General features: G+C 37.7%; 1 protein-coding gene across 1 annotated transcript; it reads right to left on the reverse strand.

The window, feature by feature from the left end:
- Positions 1-1,750: 1,750 nt before the first annotated feature.
- On the reverse strand, positions 1,751-7,787 carry LOC137659956 (gelsolin-related protein of 125 kDa-like). Its single transcript, XM_068394705.1, has 3 exons — positions 7,668-7,787; positions 6,239-6,481; positions 1,751-1,963 (listed from the first exon to the last, which is right to left on the reverse strand). The coding sequence occupies exons 1-3, from the start codon at positions 7,785-7,787 to the stop codon at positions 1,751-1,753; spliced, it is 576 nt and encodes a 191-aa protein (XP_068250806.1).
- Between the last annotated feature and the right edge of the window lie 11,226 nt (positions 7,788-19,013).

Consider the following 19,013-nt stretch of genomic DNA (forward strand, 5'->3'; position numbering starts at 1 on the left):
ACGCACTGGCACGCGAGTTCCAGCACTGTTCACGACAGTTTCACGACTCGTTCACGCGAGTTCGCGCATCAATGCGTGCCAGTGCATACCACGAATGCGTGCAAGTGTCAGGTACCCTTATGTTATTTCTCTTCGTCCGTTTTTTTTTTCCTGTTTTAACTTATTAAAGTTCATATGTGAAGGATCTGTTTTAATGTTGTTACTGTTCTTGAAACATTTTTGATCGTTTATTTTTCTCTTGTTGTTTATATATTTCCTTTTTTCCTTTCCTTACTAGGGTTTTTTTCCTATCGGAGCTCTTGGGCTTATAGCATCTTGTTTTTCCAGCTAAGTTATAGCCTACCTTGCAATAATAAATAATTATAATCTGATACAGATATATATAAATAGATATATTGATAAACAGGTTGATATGAATATATACATATACATATATATATATATATATATATGTAAATATATGTATATATATATATATATATATAAATATATATATATACATATATATATATATACGTGTATATATATATATATATATATGTATATATATATATACATATATATATATATATATATATACACGTATATATATATATATATATATATTTATATATATATGTATATATATATATATATATACACGTATATATATACAGTATATATATATATATATATATATTATATAAATAGCTAACATGTATATATTATCGCAATTTCCTTATACCTTTATAAGAACGAATACATAATTACAAAGAAACAATTGTAATAAATTTTTTACTTTATTTCTACATAGTAATAAATATATGAATACATCGGAAAATTAATTGTAAGAAATTTTACAAGCTGTTCATCAACCGTCAAATGATACCAGGAGCTATAATTTCTCCAACCAAAGTATCTGTATCGAGAAGGAAAATAGACACTCGTTCATGGAGTTCCCCTCTCTTTCTCTTCCTCTTCTCTTCCATTAGGGTAAGACATTCCTCAGCTGGCTGTAAGTCTCATGATGATGATGCCATGGGTAATGTTTGTGTAAGAACAACACATCCTCTTCCCCCTTGATCCTCTTATTATTATTATTATTATTATTATTATTATTATTATTATTATTATTATTATTATTTTTTTATCATTATTATTATTACTTGGTAGGATACAACCCTAGCTGGAAAAGCAGGATGTTATATGGCCAAGGGTTTCAACAGGGAAAATAGCCCAGTGAGTGAAGGAAATACGGAAATAAATAAATTACATGATAAGTAATGAACAATTAAAATAAAATATTTTAAGAACAGTAACAACATTGAATAAATATTTCATATATGAATTATAAACACTTCAGAATAACAAGAAGAGGATAACATAGAAAACTCTACTCCAAGACAGTGAAAGACCTTGGTACAGAGGTTATGGCAATAGCCTAGAATCAATAATAATGATTTGATTTTGGAGTTTTCTTCTTCTCCTAGAAGAGCTGCTTACCATAGCTAATGAGTCTCTTATCTCCTTGTTAAGATAAAAGCAGCCACTGAACAACTACAGTCCAGCAGTTAACTTCTTGAGCGGAGAAGAACTGTTTGGTGTTCTCATTGTTGTCAGGTTTATGAAGACAGAAGAGACTGTAAAGAATAAAACAAACTATTGGGTGTAGATGTAGGCAAACCTAGAATGACCCATATCCAGAGAAAAGGTTTCAATGTAGTACTTTCTGGCCAGTCAGAGGACCAAAAAACTCTTTAGCGGTAGTATATCAACGGGTGTTTTTGAAAGGGATGATTTCAGGCTCGAGAATTTCTGCCTCCTCAGCCTCCTCTTCCAACTCATCCTCCTTCAACGCTACAACATCCTCCTCATCATCTGAGATGCCAGCGTCTTCGCGATTCTCATTAACTCCACTTTCTAACTCCATTACGAATGAGTTGATTTCTTCAAAACCCAATGAGTATTGTAACTTGGCCATGATCTGAAAAAATGAATTGGCATTCGAAGGCAATATATGGCATCTGCCAGCATTAACATCACACACGCGTATATGAATAATTATCCTGCACAGTCCAACAACTCAGCTAACCTGCTTCATACAAGTTTTAAGACTATTGCTCATGGAAATAATATGCAAAATCTCAGGTTTTTAATAACTTCCCTTATTTAGGACCCGCCAGGTTGAGCTACTCAGAAGTAATACAAGATGAGAGCTGGGAGAAAATGCGTCCATCCCCAACTGAGGCTCGTAGTAAACTAACTAACATCTTGCAGGTCGATATCATTCATAACTAGTATAGGCAATGTTTTACGGTAAAATTAATTGCTTTTTCGCATAAACTCAGGGTTGTATACAACCCGTCGTACCTACTCAGGGTTCTTATGGATGACCCTTTCAATGGTTCTAGTAAGTTTTTTTTTTTTTTTCATTAATACTGCATTTTACCAGTAAATGTGCAATAGTCATTTTTATGAGAGGAGCATAAATACATGTAAACTCACTTTCATTACTATGTAAAAAAATTAAAGTAAACACAGCCTAATGTGAAGGTACTGTACTGTACATAATCCTCAGAGAATTCTCTGGATGATTTCATTCGAAGGTCTGTGACCAAAGGTCGAATATAGGTAAGTAGTCTTGTAAAATTCCTTAGAACCGCGTTTCTTATCAGGTGCGTGCGGGGTGAGAGGGAAGGTTTTCACGGCACTGCTCTTTATTTGTGAGATCTCTTGGAGAGGTTCATTGTCAGAGGGGTTACTGATAATCTCCTTGCGGCTGTCATACTCAGTTTCGTATCCGTTCGGTATTCCGTAGTTAAAGGGGCGGTAACGATGGAAACTGGGCAGGAGTAACATTTCCTGTGTTCCTCCTGCTCAGCTGTCATTAGAAATAATAATAATAATAATAATAATAATAATAATAATAATAATAATAATAATAATAATATCCTCATTGGCAAATAATGATGCATTATTACTAAAATAAAATAAAGAGAAATAACAGAACTCACATGAAAACATTAAAAGCACATCAATCGAAAGCGCTGATATAAGATGAACACATACAGCTTTTACCATAATTACATAGGTATTTTATTTTACAAAAAAAGAAAAAAAAAGAAATAGAGTCGAATATATATGGATGAAGCTAATTTATGATCTGAGTGTGGGTGAGAGATATTCACGTTTTGACATTCGATTCCCTGAGGTTTGGGATATCTAATATATATTCCATCCTTTCCTTGTTCATGTATCTCTCTCTCTCTCTCTCTCTCTCTCTCTCTCTCTCTCTCTCTCTCTCTCTCTCTCTCTCTCTCAATACAATGGATATGAGGACGCAATTTAACAGAAAATCAAAGTGAAGAGAGAATTGTTATAAAAATTACTTGAATTTACAATTAAATTGAAATGTAAGAATTCTTATGAGTTAATAAGAATCAGAAAGATGACAGGAGAAATGAATAACCTTGGCCCAGTTTCAAACCTCTGATAAAACCTAGCGTGGACATTCTCTTCACCAAAGATCCCGCATTAGCTCGGCACTATTGCCCCTTTATTTTTTTAAACATCCGAATGATCTCTATCCCATTGCATTAAGCATTGTAAATTTCAATACAAAGGTTTACAAACAATAAAATATAAATATAAATATATATATATATATATATATATATATATATATATATATATATATATATATATATATATATATATATATACAAAATCTTTGAAATTAACTCGAACGTTAATATAAAATCTATTTATGAATATTATGCAAACTAGATCAATATACAGTAGGTCAAAATCAATTTTAATCTCTCACCACTAATGTTATATATACTTAGTTGACAAAATTTAAATGGCGACGAACATTTATAAAAAAATTTACAAAATTATTATGAGAACCTTCAAATTATATATATATATATATATATATATGTGTGTGTGTGTGTGTATGTGTGTGTGTGTGTGTGTGTGTGTTTGTGTGTGCGTGTGTGTGTGTGTGTAAAATAGAACCAGAGTTATGATATACATGTTTATTACTAAGGTTTCGGAAAATATATTTTCATCTTCATAGCCTAAAAAATCGATACTTTGTATAAGTTAAAATATAGTTTGATAAATATTTAAAACGAAGAAAATAAAATTTAGAAATAACAGAAATTTTATGAAATAGAATCAAAATTACTTAAAACTATGAAATCAATCCCAATACACAATACAAGATCAAAGCACCAGTGCTATAAACTCATATGAATTGAAATAAAACACAAATTAATTCATACGTTGTCCAGCCCAGTTTTGGTTTAAATTGGTGATAAAACTATTGGCTCCCTTATCACAAGGTGGAGACCACTCTGCGAAGTGGCCAAGATGGAAAAATCCTCACTTCGGGAATGGTCTCTGATAGTTGAATGAGGTGGTTTTGTTACATGATTAGCTATTCTAAGTGAACAAACGAAGTGCTCAGACAATCTTGCTTGTTAATGCCTTTCACTTTTCGCAATATATGGTGCAATACCGAGATCACACTTATATTTGTATGTGACACTCGAACAAAGATCATCTGAGACCCGGTCTTTAAATATGAATATATTTGCACATTGCATTTGAGAGGGTAAACACAATCCTCAATGACGCTTGTGGATAAAATCTACGTAAAATCTTACTACGATAATTTCTTATCCTAAAATGTGGGACGCTAAATATGGAATAGTAAAAAAAGACATTTTTTCCAAGGAACATTTGGTTGCTTTTCATATGGTGGTAGCGTAAGTTTGCAAAGCGTTTTCCCTATATAGGTATACGTAAAATTATACGGGAATCCATTATTGTAAAGTAATTTTTTATATACATTAGATCCTTATGAATCTTCAGGTAATCAGAGCAAAGTTTATACGATCTATAAGTGAGAGTGCAGACAAGATTTCTCTTATATTGAATAGTAATAAAAGAGGAGAATATAGCGCATAAGCCTATGAACATTGGTTTTGTGTTGACAGAAATGTTAAACCTAGTACCAAGTTTTTTAATGTTAATTATATATAATTATATATATGTATAAATATATATATATATATATATATATATATATATATATATGTATGTATATATATATATATATATATATATATATATATATATATATATATATATATATATATATATATATATATATATATATATATATATATATATATACATATATATATATATATATATACACAAATATATATATATATATATATATATATATATATATATATATATATATATATATATATATATATATATATATATATAGGGATAAATATCAACACAATATTGTGCTCAAATAGAAATAGATTTTACCGCATACTTGTGATCGAAGCCTAGCCTCTTCTAATGAAAGGCCAGGTTGCTTCCAACCATGCCACCAGAAGCAATAATAAGAAGTCGGAACCTAACTGCAAACTACAGTTCAGGATTTACCTGGCAAGACATGAGTCTCTTACCAGCGAATTTTCCCCGACTTTCCGACCCACCAGGTGACACAATTGATAGTAATTCATTCAAATTACCCCTATTGAGTTCCGTTAACTGCTTCCTATGTAAAAACAATCGTATGTAGGGGCAAATATTCCCATAAGAATACATTGTAATTTCTATAATTCGTTCCACAGCCCAAAAACCTATAACTCCTTAATAAATTACTACACATAATTACACATAACAACAATACAATTGCATTATATAAGAAAGATCTAAAAAAGAATAATTATAAAGAAATAATAAATAAGAAAAGAGGTTTTTATTGACACTTTACATTAGAGAGAGGCCAACTCAGATGTAGGAATTGCTATGCAGGAGGAGACAAACAGTCGGCGAGGAGGTAGAGATGGTGACTGTGATAACGTACCGTAACTCACTCTAACTTAAACTACGGGAACTTTAACCTAACTTAGCTTATTTCTTTTTTTATATATTTCATATTTTTTTTTTACATTTTTTTTTAATTTTTAATTTTCATTACTTTCACTCAATTCAATCTTAGTTTTCTTTGCTTCACTTTTCTTTCTCTTCATCATGATCACTAAACCGCTTTGTAGATTTTTTAAAGAAACTATCCAGAGAAAGTTGCTTGGCACAACTTTTCCGAATTTTTCTGAAATGGGGTAAAAAAACTTTATCGAATTGGGAAACTACACGGCAAACCTGAAGTTCCTGTGGGTGATACTTATCAATGAAATCAACCACATGTTGATAATATGCTAACATCTCTTATTTCAGCCGAACTTAAGATGTGCTGTGCCTCCTCGATGTCCTCCGACTTACTCAACTGCGCTTGGAACTCATCATGCTGCATGGCATGCAGCTCCTTGAGTTCCTCAGCGGTGAGCTCTTCATGATGCTCCTCGACGAGTTTGGTGATATCATCTTCATCGACCTCCAGACCCATGGTCTTGCCAAAAGATACAATCTCTTCTACGTCTTCCTCTACGGCAAGCATAGATTCAGGCTTGGGACCAAAACCTTCAAAATCTTTGGGAGAAACAGCATCAGGCCAAAGCTTCTTCCAAGCTGAATTCAGTGTCCATCAAGTTACTCCCTCCCAAGCGTGATCTATGATCTTCAAGCAGTGCATGATATTAAAATGGCTGCTCCAAAATTCACTCAAAGTTAATTTGGTAGTTTGCATGACATTAAAGCACTGGTTAAATAAATGCTTGGTGTAGAGCTTCTTAAAATTAGAGATGACTTGCTAGTCCATGGGCTGAAGGCTAGGGGTGGTGTTCGGTGGAAGATACAGCACTCTGATAAACTCGAACTGGTCAATGATATCATCTTTGAGTCCTGGGGGTTGAGCGGGAGCATTATCCAAGCAAAGCAAGCATTTTAAAGGCAAATTTCTCTCCTGAAGGTACTTCTTGACAACAGGGCCGAAAACTTGGTTTACCCATCCAACAAAGAAATGCCTAGTAGCCCAAGCCCTCGAATTAGCATGCCAGAAAACATGCAGCATGTTCTTTTTGACTCTATGTGCCTTAAATGCCCTAGGGGTTTGGGAATGGTAAACCAAATTACGGCTTTATTTTGCAGTCCCCGCTGGCGTTGGCACATAGGGCAAGAGTCAACCGATCCTTCATAGGTTTATGTCTAGGAATTTGTTCTCTTCGGCGGTGATGTATGTTTGACTAGGCATCTTTTTCCAAATTAGACCGGTTACATCACAATTTAAAACTTGCTTCTAGGTAGCCTTCATCCTCCATGATCTTTTCAAACTTCTTTACAAAATTGTTAGCAGCCTTGGTGTCTGAACTTGAAGCCTCTCCATGCCGAGAAACTGAATGAATCCTGGTCGTCTGTTAAATTTCTCAAACCAAGCATGAGACGCCTTGAATTCCTTCGTTGAAGGATCGGTTGAACTCTCCCCCGTGTCACCCCCCAAAGCCCGCTGCCTTCAAGTCACAATAGAGTAACGCCTTCTCGCAAATGATCGTTTCAGTGATCGTATTGCCAACAATCTCTTTGTCCTTTATCCATATCAACAAAAGGCGTTCCATCTCTTCTAGGGTAGGGCTACGACATTTTAAAATAATGGTGATACCTTTCAATGGTTTGACTGATTTAATGGCTGCCTTCTGCTTGATGATCATCAAGATCGTAGACATATTCCGGCCATATTATTTAGCCTGATCACTCACACGCACACCGCGCTCATGTTTTTCTATAATATCTTGCTTCAATTCTAACGAAAGCATTGCCTTCTTCCTTTTCTCACCACTACTATTACCTGTACCGACACTAAGCTTCTTAGGACCCATGATTATATGTAAAATCAAAAAGGAAACGTGAAAAAAGGAAGATAATAAGCATTGTTAATAATGGACCGAACAGAGGACAACCGCACGATGCTCACGAGAACAGAGAACTGACCGACGCGACGCTCAATGGCATCCCTTCGACGTGCTGCCGTCTACCGCCGTAAACAAGAAACTACGACTGACGATTCGAGAAAATTCTACGTGTATGATCTACATAGGATGTTGGAGCATGACCTTGGGTGTTGAGACGAAAATTTGATCAAATTTTACTTTGGATGTTGGAACAATCATATGTTGCATGTAAAGACAATTATATGTAGAGGTTCCACTGTATATATATATATATATATATATATATACATATATATATATATATATATATATATATATATATATATATATATATATATATATATATATATATACATATATATATATATATATATATATATATATATATATATATGGAGAAAAGCCAGCGTAGCATCATACATTTTTTTTCCGAATTTTCGAGACTTTGGGTCTCATCATCAGGGCTGTAAAATATACAAAATATACAAATTAAAAAAGACTCAGTATTAATGTTAATATAAATAGAACAACGTAAAAGTTAAATCATTTAAAAAATTGAACTAATAAAAAATATATATATATAAAATTAAAAAGTGAAGAATGCTCAAGTTTGTACCTATCTCTATGGAGCTAAAAAACTGAGTGACGTTTTCTAGTTTGGAAAGGAGGACGTCAACTATGTTATATATAGAACTGTGGAAGAAGTCTGACCATTTAATGAAGGCACAAGCTGTTTGATGGTCAACGACTCCAAAACAGAGAGAGAATAGTCATTGGGGGCTTGGGTGACGATGTGAAAATCCTTATATGAAAATGATGTTTTACATTTATTGCAATGTTCTCGTATGTTAGAAAATTCTTTGGTTTTCAAAGTACATCCCGTACGGTGACTGACTCCGAGATGAGAATCGATTCTGACTTTGAGCAATCTCTTGGTGGCCCCCACGTATTTCCCGATCTTACATTTCGGGCAAGTAAAACAATATACCACCAAAGATCGCATCAAAGCCGGAAGTTTATCTTTGTGGGAGAACAAAGAACCCAGGGTTTTAGGATTTTTTTCTATCAACTTAAGGTTCACAGCCGGAAAAGTTTTCTGAACGACTTCCTGTATTTGCACCTTAAATGCGTTAGACTGAATTAAAGGTATAGAGGCATACATTAATAATTTAGGCACGTTCGGTACAAGTTGACGTGGTTGAAATTTATCATTTAAAAAGTTATTGACATATTTTAAGAGTAAGGCTGGAGGATACGAATTGTTTTTAAAAAACTGAAGTAAAAACTGGATTTCGCTATGGAAGTTATGCCAGTTGGAGGATAACGTATAAGCACGGTGTAACAGTGTGGAAATACTATTTAATTTAAATATCATGAAACAACTGCTATAGAAGTTGGTACCTTGACCTGTGAACGTCTTTTTTCTAAAGACGCTTGTATTAAAACCATTTTCTGTCCTAGTAATTAAAACATCTAAAAAAGCAAGCTGGTTGTCTTGTTCATGCTCAATTGAGAAATTTATATTAGGATGTAGGCCATTGATATATTGCAAGAAAGCTTCAGCTGCTTCTCGGGACCTAAATAGAGTGGTGACATCCACATATCGCTTATAAAAGAGAGGGCGATATGATAAGGGACACCCATCCAGCATCTGTTCCTCAAAAGAGCACATAAAAGCATTAGCCATAACTGGGCCAAGTGGTGATCCCATCGAAACACCATCAACTTGTTTAAAAACGTTATTGTTAAAAATAAAGTGAGTGTCCTGCACTGCAATTTCTAGAAGTTTCTTAAAATTATCCTTATTAAAACCATGATGTAAAATATTTTCCTCGTACATATATATATACATATTCACACACAGATATATATATTTATATATATATATATATATATATATATATATATATATATATATATATATATATAACGGATTTTGAGCGAAACAAAAAATATATTTTTGGTTGAGATAACCTTGTTGTCCTGATGGAAGTTCCTATAAGTAGCTTCCTAAGGGATATTTATAGTACAGTGATATTCCTAGGGAATTTTACCTTTAGGTATCCATAATTCTAACTCCTGGTGCGAATATCCTTAAATTTCTCACAAGGATATCACATAACATCAGAAGACTTATTCTTGATACGCCATATAGCAATCAGCACCCCTAATAGCGTTTACGCTTCGAGGGGGAAGTGGCAGAATAGAAGGGGAGCCGTATCAAGGTTTACCCTAGTTCTCATATTACTATTGAGTATCACAACAGCGCCATATCCAAGATGGCGAACATTCCTTATATCATTGAGCATGGTGCTACAGATACAGTACTTCGGGAGGGATACTGTGAAGATCTTTTCTTTTTAGAAAAGAAGGGTGGGTCCATCAGGACTTCATGGCTATCTCAGCCAAAAATAGATTTTTCTCTTCGCTCAAAATCCGTTTTTTGGGCTCAAGCCATGTCGTCCTGATGGAAGCGTACCAGAGCATTAACCTATCTGTGGATTTTCATCAGTGCCTTAATCTTGGGAAACATTTCTATGGACATTCGGACCAATTGAGACAAATGACCTTACCGTTATCCGTCTTCACCATTATTCATAAACAATGTTAGTGTTTCCTGCCCCCTACAGGGAAGGGTCATTCTAGACAGTAGGAAAGGGGCCTCAAGGTTAGCATATATTGTATGAACAAACATAAGTATACACTCAATACACAAACAGTCTCATAGTTTGTATATATTGCTGAATCAGTATCAGTGTCTCTTATATCTATTGTTTGTGAGCTTAAAACTATATGAAGAATACTTAGTTTAGTAAACCAAAGAACTCTGGCATTTTTATACGTGCAATTGTCGGGCGAATTAGGACGCAATACATTCTAATAGACATTTATTCCTAATAAATGACTAAATGAATTAGGCAGAAAAATTAATGTAGCATGATAATGGAATTATACACGTAACGTATACAGAAATTATATTTCTTTCTTGAAAGAGAAAGAAATGATGAGTGCCACTCTCAGATTGAAGAAAATTTTATAATAAAATTTCTCTTCATAATTTCTGTACCGGTTACATTCTATCGACACTGTGTACTACGTACACACGGTACTAGTGCTATCTGTATAATTCCACACCTGGGATTTTGAACAGAGTTAGTGTCACCATGGTAACACTCATTCAAAGGAGGTCACACTAAAATTAGACGGCAGGTTTTAATACACTACCTGTCGCCACCACATAATGCTTCAGTTCATGGACCAGGTTAGCATAATGTTTGTAGAACACTCTGGATGATTTCCATTCAGTATATGAGCGAAGCCGCTCAAAGTCCATATACTAAAAAAAGTTCAGTGATGAAGCAATTTTTCTCGGATCATGACCTGCGGGAGTACTGTCAAGATCTGCTCTATGAATAAAGTAGGTGAGCTTCGCCCTCAGTTGTTTTAGGGAAAAGTTTGATCCAAAGTTTTCTCATTTAAAGAAAGGTTGGATCAGGGAAGAGATTCAGTTCTCCCTCCTCTTTGAACTGAATGTGGCCCTCATCTCTAGATATGGCCACTATTTCACTAACTCTAGCCCTGGAGGCTATAGCGAACAGAAAACTAACCTTTTGGGTTAGATCCAAGAGAACAATCTTCATTGTTCACAGATGAGGCATAATGTAGGACCTTCTCCAAAGACCAAGAGATGGACTTTGGTGGTGCTGCAGGCCTAAGCCTTGCATATGCCTTCGGAATCTTATTAAAGATTTCATTCGCCAGATCCACTTGAAAGGCATATAGAAGAGGTCTAGTCAAGGCTGACTTGCACGTAGTTATCGTGTTGGCCGCCAGACCTTGATTATGAAGGTAGACAAAGAAGGACAGACAGAAGTTCATTGAAATTTCTTTCGGCCCTTTTGCTTTAACAAACGCAACCCACTTTTTCCAAGAAGACTCATATTGTCTTCTAGTTGACTTAGACTTGTATTTCTCTAGGAATTCTATATTGCCTTCTGAGATCCCAAATCTTTTCCTAACCGCTAGGGCAAGAAAATCATGAAATAAAGTGTTTGGGTTATCTGTGATAAAACGAAGGCAATTAACTTCTGAACCTTCTGACAGAGACCCAGGTTCAGAACTAGGGCCAGCCTCCGCTTCAGTTCCTTCAATAAAGAGGACAGATTGCTCTTGGGCTACTTGGGAGCCACTAGAGCTACTCCCCCCTGGAAGGATCTCAGCATGTTGAGGACCTTCAGCAGGTGATTGGATGGGATGAACCGGAATACCTCAGTCCATCCCTTAATTCCACTAGAGGATCCTCGTATGGGGCTACATATCGAGGTAGTTTCTTGAAAACGTGATGAAGAGGTCGATATGCAGTTCTGGGACTTGTTCCCATCTGAGAGTGAATAGGTCTGCGTCCGTGGACCATTCCAATTCTATCGACTTGAGCCCAAATAGAACATCCACTGTCACATTGTGGATCGATTATATATGAACTGCTGACAGGGGCTATCCCTTTAAGTAAGGGATGGTTAACGTCACCTAGACTGTATGAGATGCTCTCTAGCATTGTCGACTGTGACGTCTCATTATCGCTTCCGTGTCCCAGATCAGTCGTAGGAAGTCTGAACTGCGTAGAGAGAGCTTCCTCACTCATGACAGGACCAACATGGTCTTGGGACTTTCGGGCTTTGACCTTTGTTAGAGAAGCGATAAAAGAGGGACCGATATCGGTCTTTTTAGATCTCTTCAAGCGTTTGATGCGTATCTTCTCCAGACTCTTGATGCATCTTTCCGCTGTGCTCTTAGCACTAGGTCTGTCACTATTGCGAACTGAAGAGAGTTCAGAGCTCCTCCCTGTTAACGTCTTGGAAATCTGACTGATTACCTGAGTCTCTTGACCGACCTTGCAATCTCCTTTTATATTCCCAAGGGAAAGGAGAGTTGAAGTAACCACAGGCTTCAATGATTTATCAGCCCTTGAAACCTTTCAGCTGGAGAGAATCGAGACTTCTTGAAGCTTATCTTGCTTCCGCGATGTCCTGGGAACCGGGTCATTTCCTTGGATGCTCATAGACCAGCCACTTTGGGTGCTGCCCACCCCAGCCTTTCGTCCAGGTACATTGTTGCCTGAACCATTTCTAGGCTTGGTTTTTGCGTGACTAAGTCTGCCAATCCTATGAGGATATTTAGGACTGTGTCTAGTCCGACACATATGTTTCCTAGGATAAACGTTACCCTCTGTAACTTGAATCCTAGATAGGAGGGGAGAGGGTGATTGACTGGAAGTTGCCAAAGGACACCTTTCAGGTCTGACAAGACTACGAACACCCCTTTTTGAAACAAGGTCCATATGTTCAGAAGGATTAACATTCTGAACTTGCTGTTTTATTTGAACTTGTTGAGTGGCAACAAGTCCAGAATGACTTCGAGATTTCCTGAATCCTTCCCGTGAACACAAAACAGCCTTACCTGGAACTCGATGGACTATAGTTTCCTTACCACCTGTATGCTCTAAAGCTCTCAGGTATACTCCTCCAGGATGGTTTTGGATTGTAGGAGAAGTTAAGGAAATGATGGTGGAGACATTTCTACTTCCCATCATAGTCCCATCTTGATTAGGCCTTGGACACAAGGATCCTGAGGAAATCTCCCTCCTATCAGAAGTATCTCCATGTTTCGAATAATCAGTAGGTTTAAACTTTTGACCACCTGCCTGTGGCACCGCGGTCACTGGAACTGTGGGATGTTGTTGAACAGCCCGGAGATTTCCAGACTTTCCTGTCTTCCTTTTAGGTTGGGGACCCACAACCATGGAAGACTTTCTCTTTGAAAGGATGCCCCACTTTTGGAGAAGACTTATGTTCTCCATGGTGGCGCTCTTAATCACTTTCCTAACTACCTCGTCTGGGAAGAGGTCCTTACCCCAGATGTTGGAAGATACTAGCTTCCTTGTTTCATGTTTCACTGTTGCGGCAGTGAACACAAACTCTCTACATGCTCCCCTAGCCTTCATAAAGTCGTAAAGGTCTTTCACTAAGGTAGCCATATGCATTCTGGCTAAGACCATGAGCATGTCTGGGGTACTTTGATGGGTTGAACACATCTCTATGTAGTTTTGTAGAGATAGGGAGGCTGCAAGTCTCTCCTTTATCTCTTGTTCATTATACAAGAGAAATTTGGATAGTTTAGGAAGACCTTCGTTAATTTGTCGACTGGCGACATCCGCGTCTAATCTTCCTACTGAAAAAGTTAAATGGACTTCCTTCCAGTCCTTCTCCTGTCTGGGAAAGGCTAGTGACAGACGCTTGCACTCCTCGAGTGCAGGACATGGCCTACCCGCCTCCACTGCCTTGGCAACAGATTTAAATGCCTTCCCCATAAAGGAGAATGAAATTGAAGCAGGAGCAAGAAAGGAAGGGTGACTGTTATCCAGTGTGAATGCCTTCGACAAATAGTAACCCGCCTTTTTCAGGCTACTTGACAGGATAGCCTGTGCCTTATCATGGTCGAGAATCATGACCTCCTTCGATTCCGTTCCTTTTCTTGACTTTGGTTCATACTTCAGTCGAACAAAACAATTAGGGAAAGCGTCAAAGCTTGGCCAAAATTAGGTTTTGTCCAAAGAAACCGCACCCATCTTCTCTGAGATGTAGAGTTTGCCATTTGAAATCAGCATCAGCTCCGCAAACCTCCAGGGATTGGTTTTGGAGCATGTCGGTAGGTCTTGATCCATGGGTCGTTTGAATGACCCTTGGGAAGCGACAAGTGGAGCTTTGCGAGGCTCTATCTTGCATTTTACTTCCTGCTTTTCATTTTGTTTGCGAAAGCTCTCTATTAGATTATTCACTTGGGCCCATAACTGGACCATTACATCTAATAGATGGGTAGAAGATGAAGATGTCGACGTCAATGGCGGAAAAAATTCTGACACGACATTTTCCCCTTCTACCCCTGGGCACTTCCTGCCCTCCTTCCCAAAGGCTATCTGGCCATCAGGGAAAGTAATTGGTGCCTGAGGCACCACTATTTCCTTACTTGCCTTCGGAAACAGTAGCTTACGCATCCTATCATTAGGTAGGTAAGGTCCCGGAGAGATTTTCTGGAAGCCTCTCACCCAGTTGCGTAATTTATACTGAGTTGTATCCCTAGTCTCTATAGACTTGGAATTCGCGAAACCTTTGGACAAAGGGTAGGCTCCCCTTTCAAGGGGTGCCAATCGTAAAAAATATTTCCCAAAAATACACTAATCAAGACACGCTAATGAAATTTTCAGGCATTATTAGCACTATAATAAGGCATATCCTCTGTAAGTTTTATCATCCTACAGGGAAAATAAAGGATTTTATGAATAAAAATGTGAAAATCGGAGCTAGTGACTTAAAAGTTGTTTGGTGACCAGTGAGAAACTAATGTCTTGAATTGAAATTCGCTCTGTCATTATGTTTGTTTATCCACCTGGAACAAGCAGACAAATTTTTATCAAAATCGAACAGTAAATAAGCACACAGAAAGAAAAAAACGAGCATTAACTTTAGTGAAAGCCCGGCTGGTGATGGAGGGATACCTAGAAATAAATATTCACCAAAAATTAAAATTTCGATTTAGGGAAAAAACCTTCTGTGTTTTTCTAGGTATTATGTCACTTGATGGCCTAAAACATCTAAATATTATATTACTTAAGGCATAAGAGCAGGACAAGCAAAGAAATACACCCCTCTCCCGAAAAAGAAAAAACGAGAAATTACGATTTTTGTCTGATGGCGAAAATATTGGATATAAAATCATAGTCTCCCCTGAGCCCATTTTCTTTTATGTCACTGATATAAGAAAACGATTTTGAACAGTTTTAAAGGGGTAACCTATAAAAATTAGAAAATTACTAATGATATTTCGTATTTTTTCTATTAACATAAGGGGGGCGTTGATGACCAGGGGGGGGGGGGGCATTATAGAGGTTGGAGATGAATTCTACACATATCACGGCCTTCTGATAGGCAAAAGGAAGACTTTTAGCAAAGAAAAAAGCAATTGGGAAATTTCACCCTCTGATCGTGGAGGCAACCCTTTGTCTGACATATATTACAAACCTGCGGGTTCAAATAATGTAGGGATTCGGAAATAATATTGCAGGGGGCATGAAACCTGCAAGTATTATGACCGTAGAAACACTTACTCTTTTGTCTTGCAGAAGACTGCAGCACAAGTCATCTGGTGTTCCTCCTGTAAAGAAAGGAGAACAGATTGAGTATATAATTGATTATCTCACTGATCATCAATATGCAAAAGCCATCTTTTAACAAAATAGCTTAGGATAATAAGCTATAAAGGGATAGCAGGAGACACATACTCGTGTATCCCCTGTAAGCAACTGCTGTTACCTCCCCTCAGTATCAACAATAAGGAGATTCTTCTACCAAGGTAACTCCAACTAAAAGGGCTCTAACCCCTAGGGGTAGAACAGTGTATAAGTCACTTTCCCTTTTATTCTTAACACTGTGGGGTAAGGATGACTGATTCCTCAATCAAAATATTGAAGAAATACTATTCTTTCATTATAGGAGCGGTACCAGCAGAAGCTCGCCGAGGGTACCCAAGATATGTTAGAAATAACTTCTGTATAATCATACTATAGTTTTCTATTTGCAGCATATGCTATGTTGCAAATTACTGGCTACTGTATAATTATATATAATGTAGCTCAGCCAGCGTGTTACCTTTGTGGCAACCGTCTGATGGCACGACATATATTTGTGCATCCCACCCAACCTATTTACTGTAACCTTCCTTACAAAATTAAATCATAGAGTTTCCTGATCAGGGAGACTCAAGATAAGGGTTCTACCCTTTAAGGGTTAGGAGTGTAACACCCCAGCCCTTAAAATATTTAATATTGTAAGGTATTCTAAAAACTGATTTCTATCAGAATATTGAAGAAGTTATATTCTTTCAATATAGGATTGGGCTCAGCAAATACCTGGGTAGGGATACCCAAGATGTATTGGAAATGACTACTTGTATAAAATATATAGTAGTTTTTCTATCTGCAGTATATCCTTTACTGCAAATATAGTGACTACCTGTATAAACATATACTGTAGATCATCCGGCATGTCGCCGGCATAGCTAGTTCTAGCCGGCACATCCAGCATGATAGCTAAAAGAGAGAGATAGCATGGAGTGAAGGCCACCTATTACTGTGTTTGTATACAGTAATTAAGAATGTAAAGTCTAATTTTACTGCTTTTCTCCAGAAATAAGGCTCAAATGGAAGGGGAGAATGTAACATTCAGTCTTCCATCCATCCACAGTACTATTGCCGGCAAGGTCCTGCTGACACACTGCCGGCAGGCTAGCCTCTGGCAATACCAATATAGTCGGCATGCTGCCGGCTCAGTCAGCACCTATATGTGCCAGCCTGGCCGGCGGTACTCCGACAATAGAACTTGTGGCTAGCAGTCCAAGGGAGAACTGAAGAACCTTAAAGATAGAAGGGACTTCCCAATACAGTCACCATGGCTGCCGGCAGTCGCCAGCCGCCGACAGCCGTCATGGCTGCCGACAAATGGCACGCCTACAAGCAGTATGCATCGCCACTGGCAGCCGTCATAGCCGCCGACAGTTGAAAGACACATAGTCGCTGGCATCCAACATGGCCGCCGGAATCCAACATGGCCGCCGGCATCCAACATGGCCGCCGGAAGTTGTCATGGCTGCATGTAGCTGCCATAACCGCAGGCAGCCGGACAACGGCAGTAGAGAGGGAGTCTGACCGGCACTGGCAACCCACCAGCAACGGTAAGGCTGCAGGACACCGGTATCATAAAAGAATAGAGGGGGAGGAAAAAGGGTCCTATATAAGGTGTGATAGGAGCCGGCAATGTAGCCAGACCTAAACACCTTGACGAAACTCTGTTCAATATTGGCGCCATCCCAGGTGGCAGGAGAATCTCTATTCTCCAACCTAAGGTGTGTCAATACAGTTAAGGAGGCGGCAGCAGTGCCACCTCCTCTCAACAAGGGAGAAACAGAGTTCCAGTGCCACGTCATCCTAGGCCTAAGAAGATACTAAACTTCAGCCTAGAGTCTGCGAGCATAGGACTAGTCTATTAGGTCACAGGAAGAAGATGGCGGCATCATACAACCACTTCAGGTGTAGGCTAGGGAGGGCTAGCCTCCTATGCCGGCAGTCTAGCCGGCAAGGGAATGACTATTCACCCTGCCGGCCGGCTGCCGATACAAGACTAAAAACTCTGAGTTTCTGACCGAATCCCAAAATTTGCCATTTGCGTTTAAGAGATGAGACAGAGAAATCCTAGACTAATCATGCCTGAATTAAAGATTCAAGGCCGACCCATTAGGGTTGTAGCCTAAGGCTACCCTCAGAGGGAAGAGAGATTACCCTTAAATCTCCAATAGAGACGAGTATCGGTTACATAATGATTCTAGGAGATATCAATCCCCAAGGAATGAATAACCAATACACGAGGGTAACCGGGGTATTGTCGAAAATATATGTTGCCTAGGTTAGGTTACCTAGGCAAGGAGAGATCTCGGTTACCTATATCACCAAAACTCTGACATATACGATCAGCGCAGAAATAGAAAAAATATGAATATAAATATCTTTACAAACATAAAATGCCTAAATAGCTTCATAAATAATTTATTAATACTATTTCAAAAACCGGGAATGTCGTTCTACTAACTGAATAACACATGCCCAACAAACGACAGCGCCCATGGCGTCTCCGGTAACAGGCCTAGCTCCTAATCACAATAAAAAACTCTAATTTCACTGTGAGACCGGAACTAAAAAACACATATTGTAAATATACAATACTCAACTTTCCAGAGGAGAAAGAAGCAGGAGAATGCATAATAATAAACCTAGAAATCAATCAAAAATTTCAGATCAATAGGGAACACCACTGAGCGAATTCGTTACAAAATAAGGAATGTTCGCCATCTGGAATATGGCGCTGTTGTGATACTCAATAGTAATATGAGAACTAGGATAACCTTGATACGGCTCCCCTTCTATTCTGCCACTTCTCCCTCGAAGCGTTAACACTATTAGGGGTGCAGATTGCTATGTGGCGTGTCAAGAATACGTCTTCTGATGTTATGCGATATCCATGTGAGAAATTTAAAGATATTCGCGCCAGG

Source organism: Palaemon carinicauda, chromosome 20 (genome assembly GCF_036898095.1).
Source record: "Palaemon carinicauda isolate YSFRI2023 chromosome 20, ASM3689809v2, whole genome shotgun sequence".
Taxonomy (NCBI): Eukaryota; Metazoa; Arthropoda; class Malacostraca; order Decapoda; family Palaemonidae; genus Palaemon; species Palaemon carinicauda.

Coding starts and splice junctions, on each gene's coding strand:
- LOC137659956 (XM_068394705.1), bottom strand. CDS start 7,787: ATGGGTCCTAAGAAGCTTAGTGTCGGTACAGGTAATAGTAGTGGTGAG. Junction 6,482..7,667: donor AACATGAGCGCGGTGTGCGT/GTGAGTGATCAG, acceptor TTTGGTCCCAAG/CCTGAATCTATGCTTGCCGT. Junction 1,964..6,238: donor GTTCGGCTGAAATAAGAGAT/GTTAGCATATTA, acceptor TCATTTTTTCAG/ATCATGGCCAAGTTACAATA.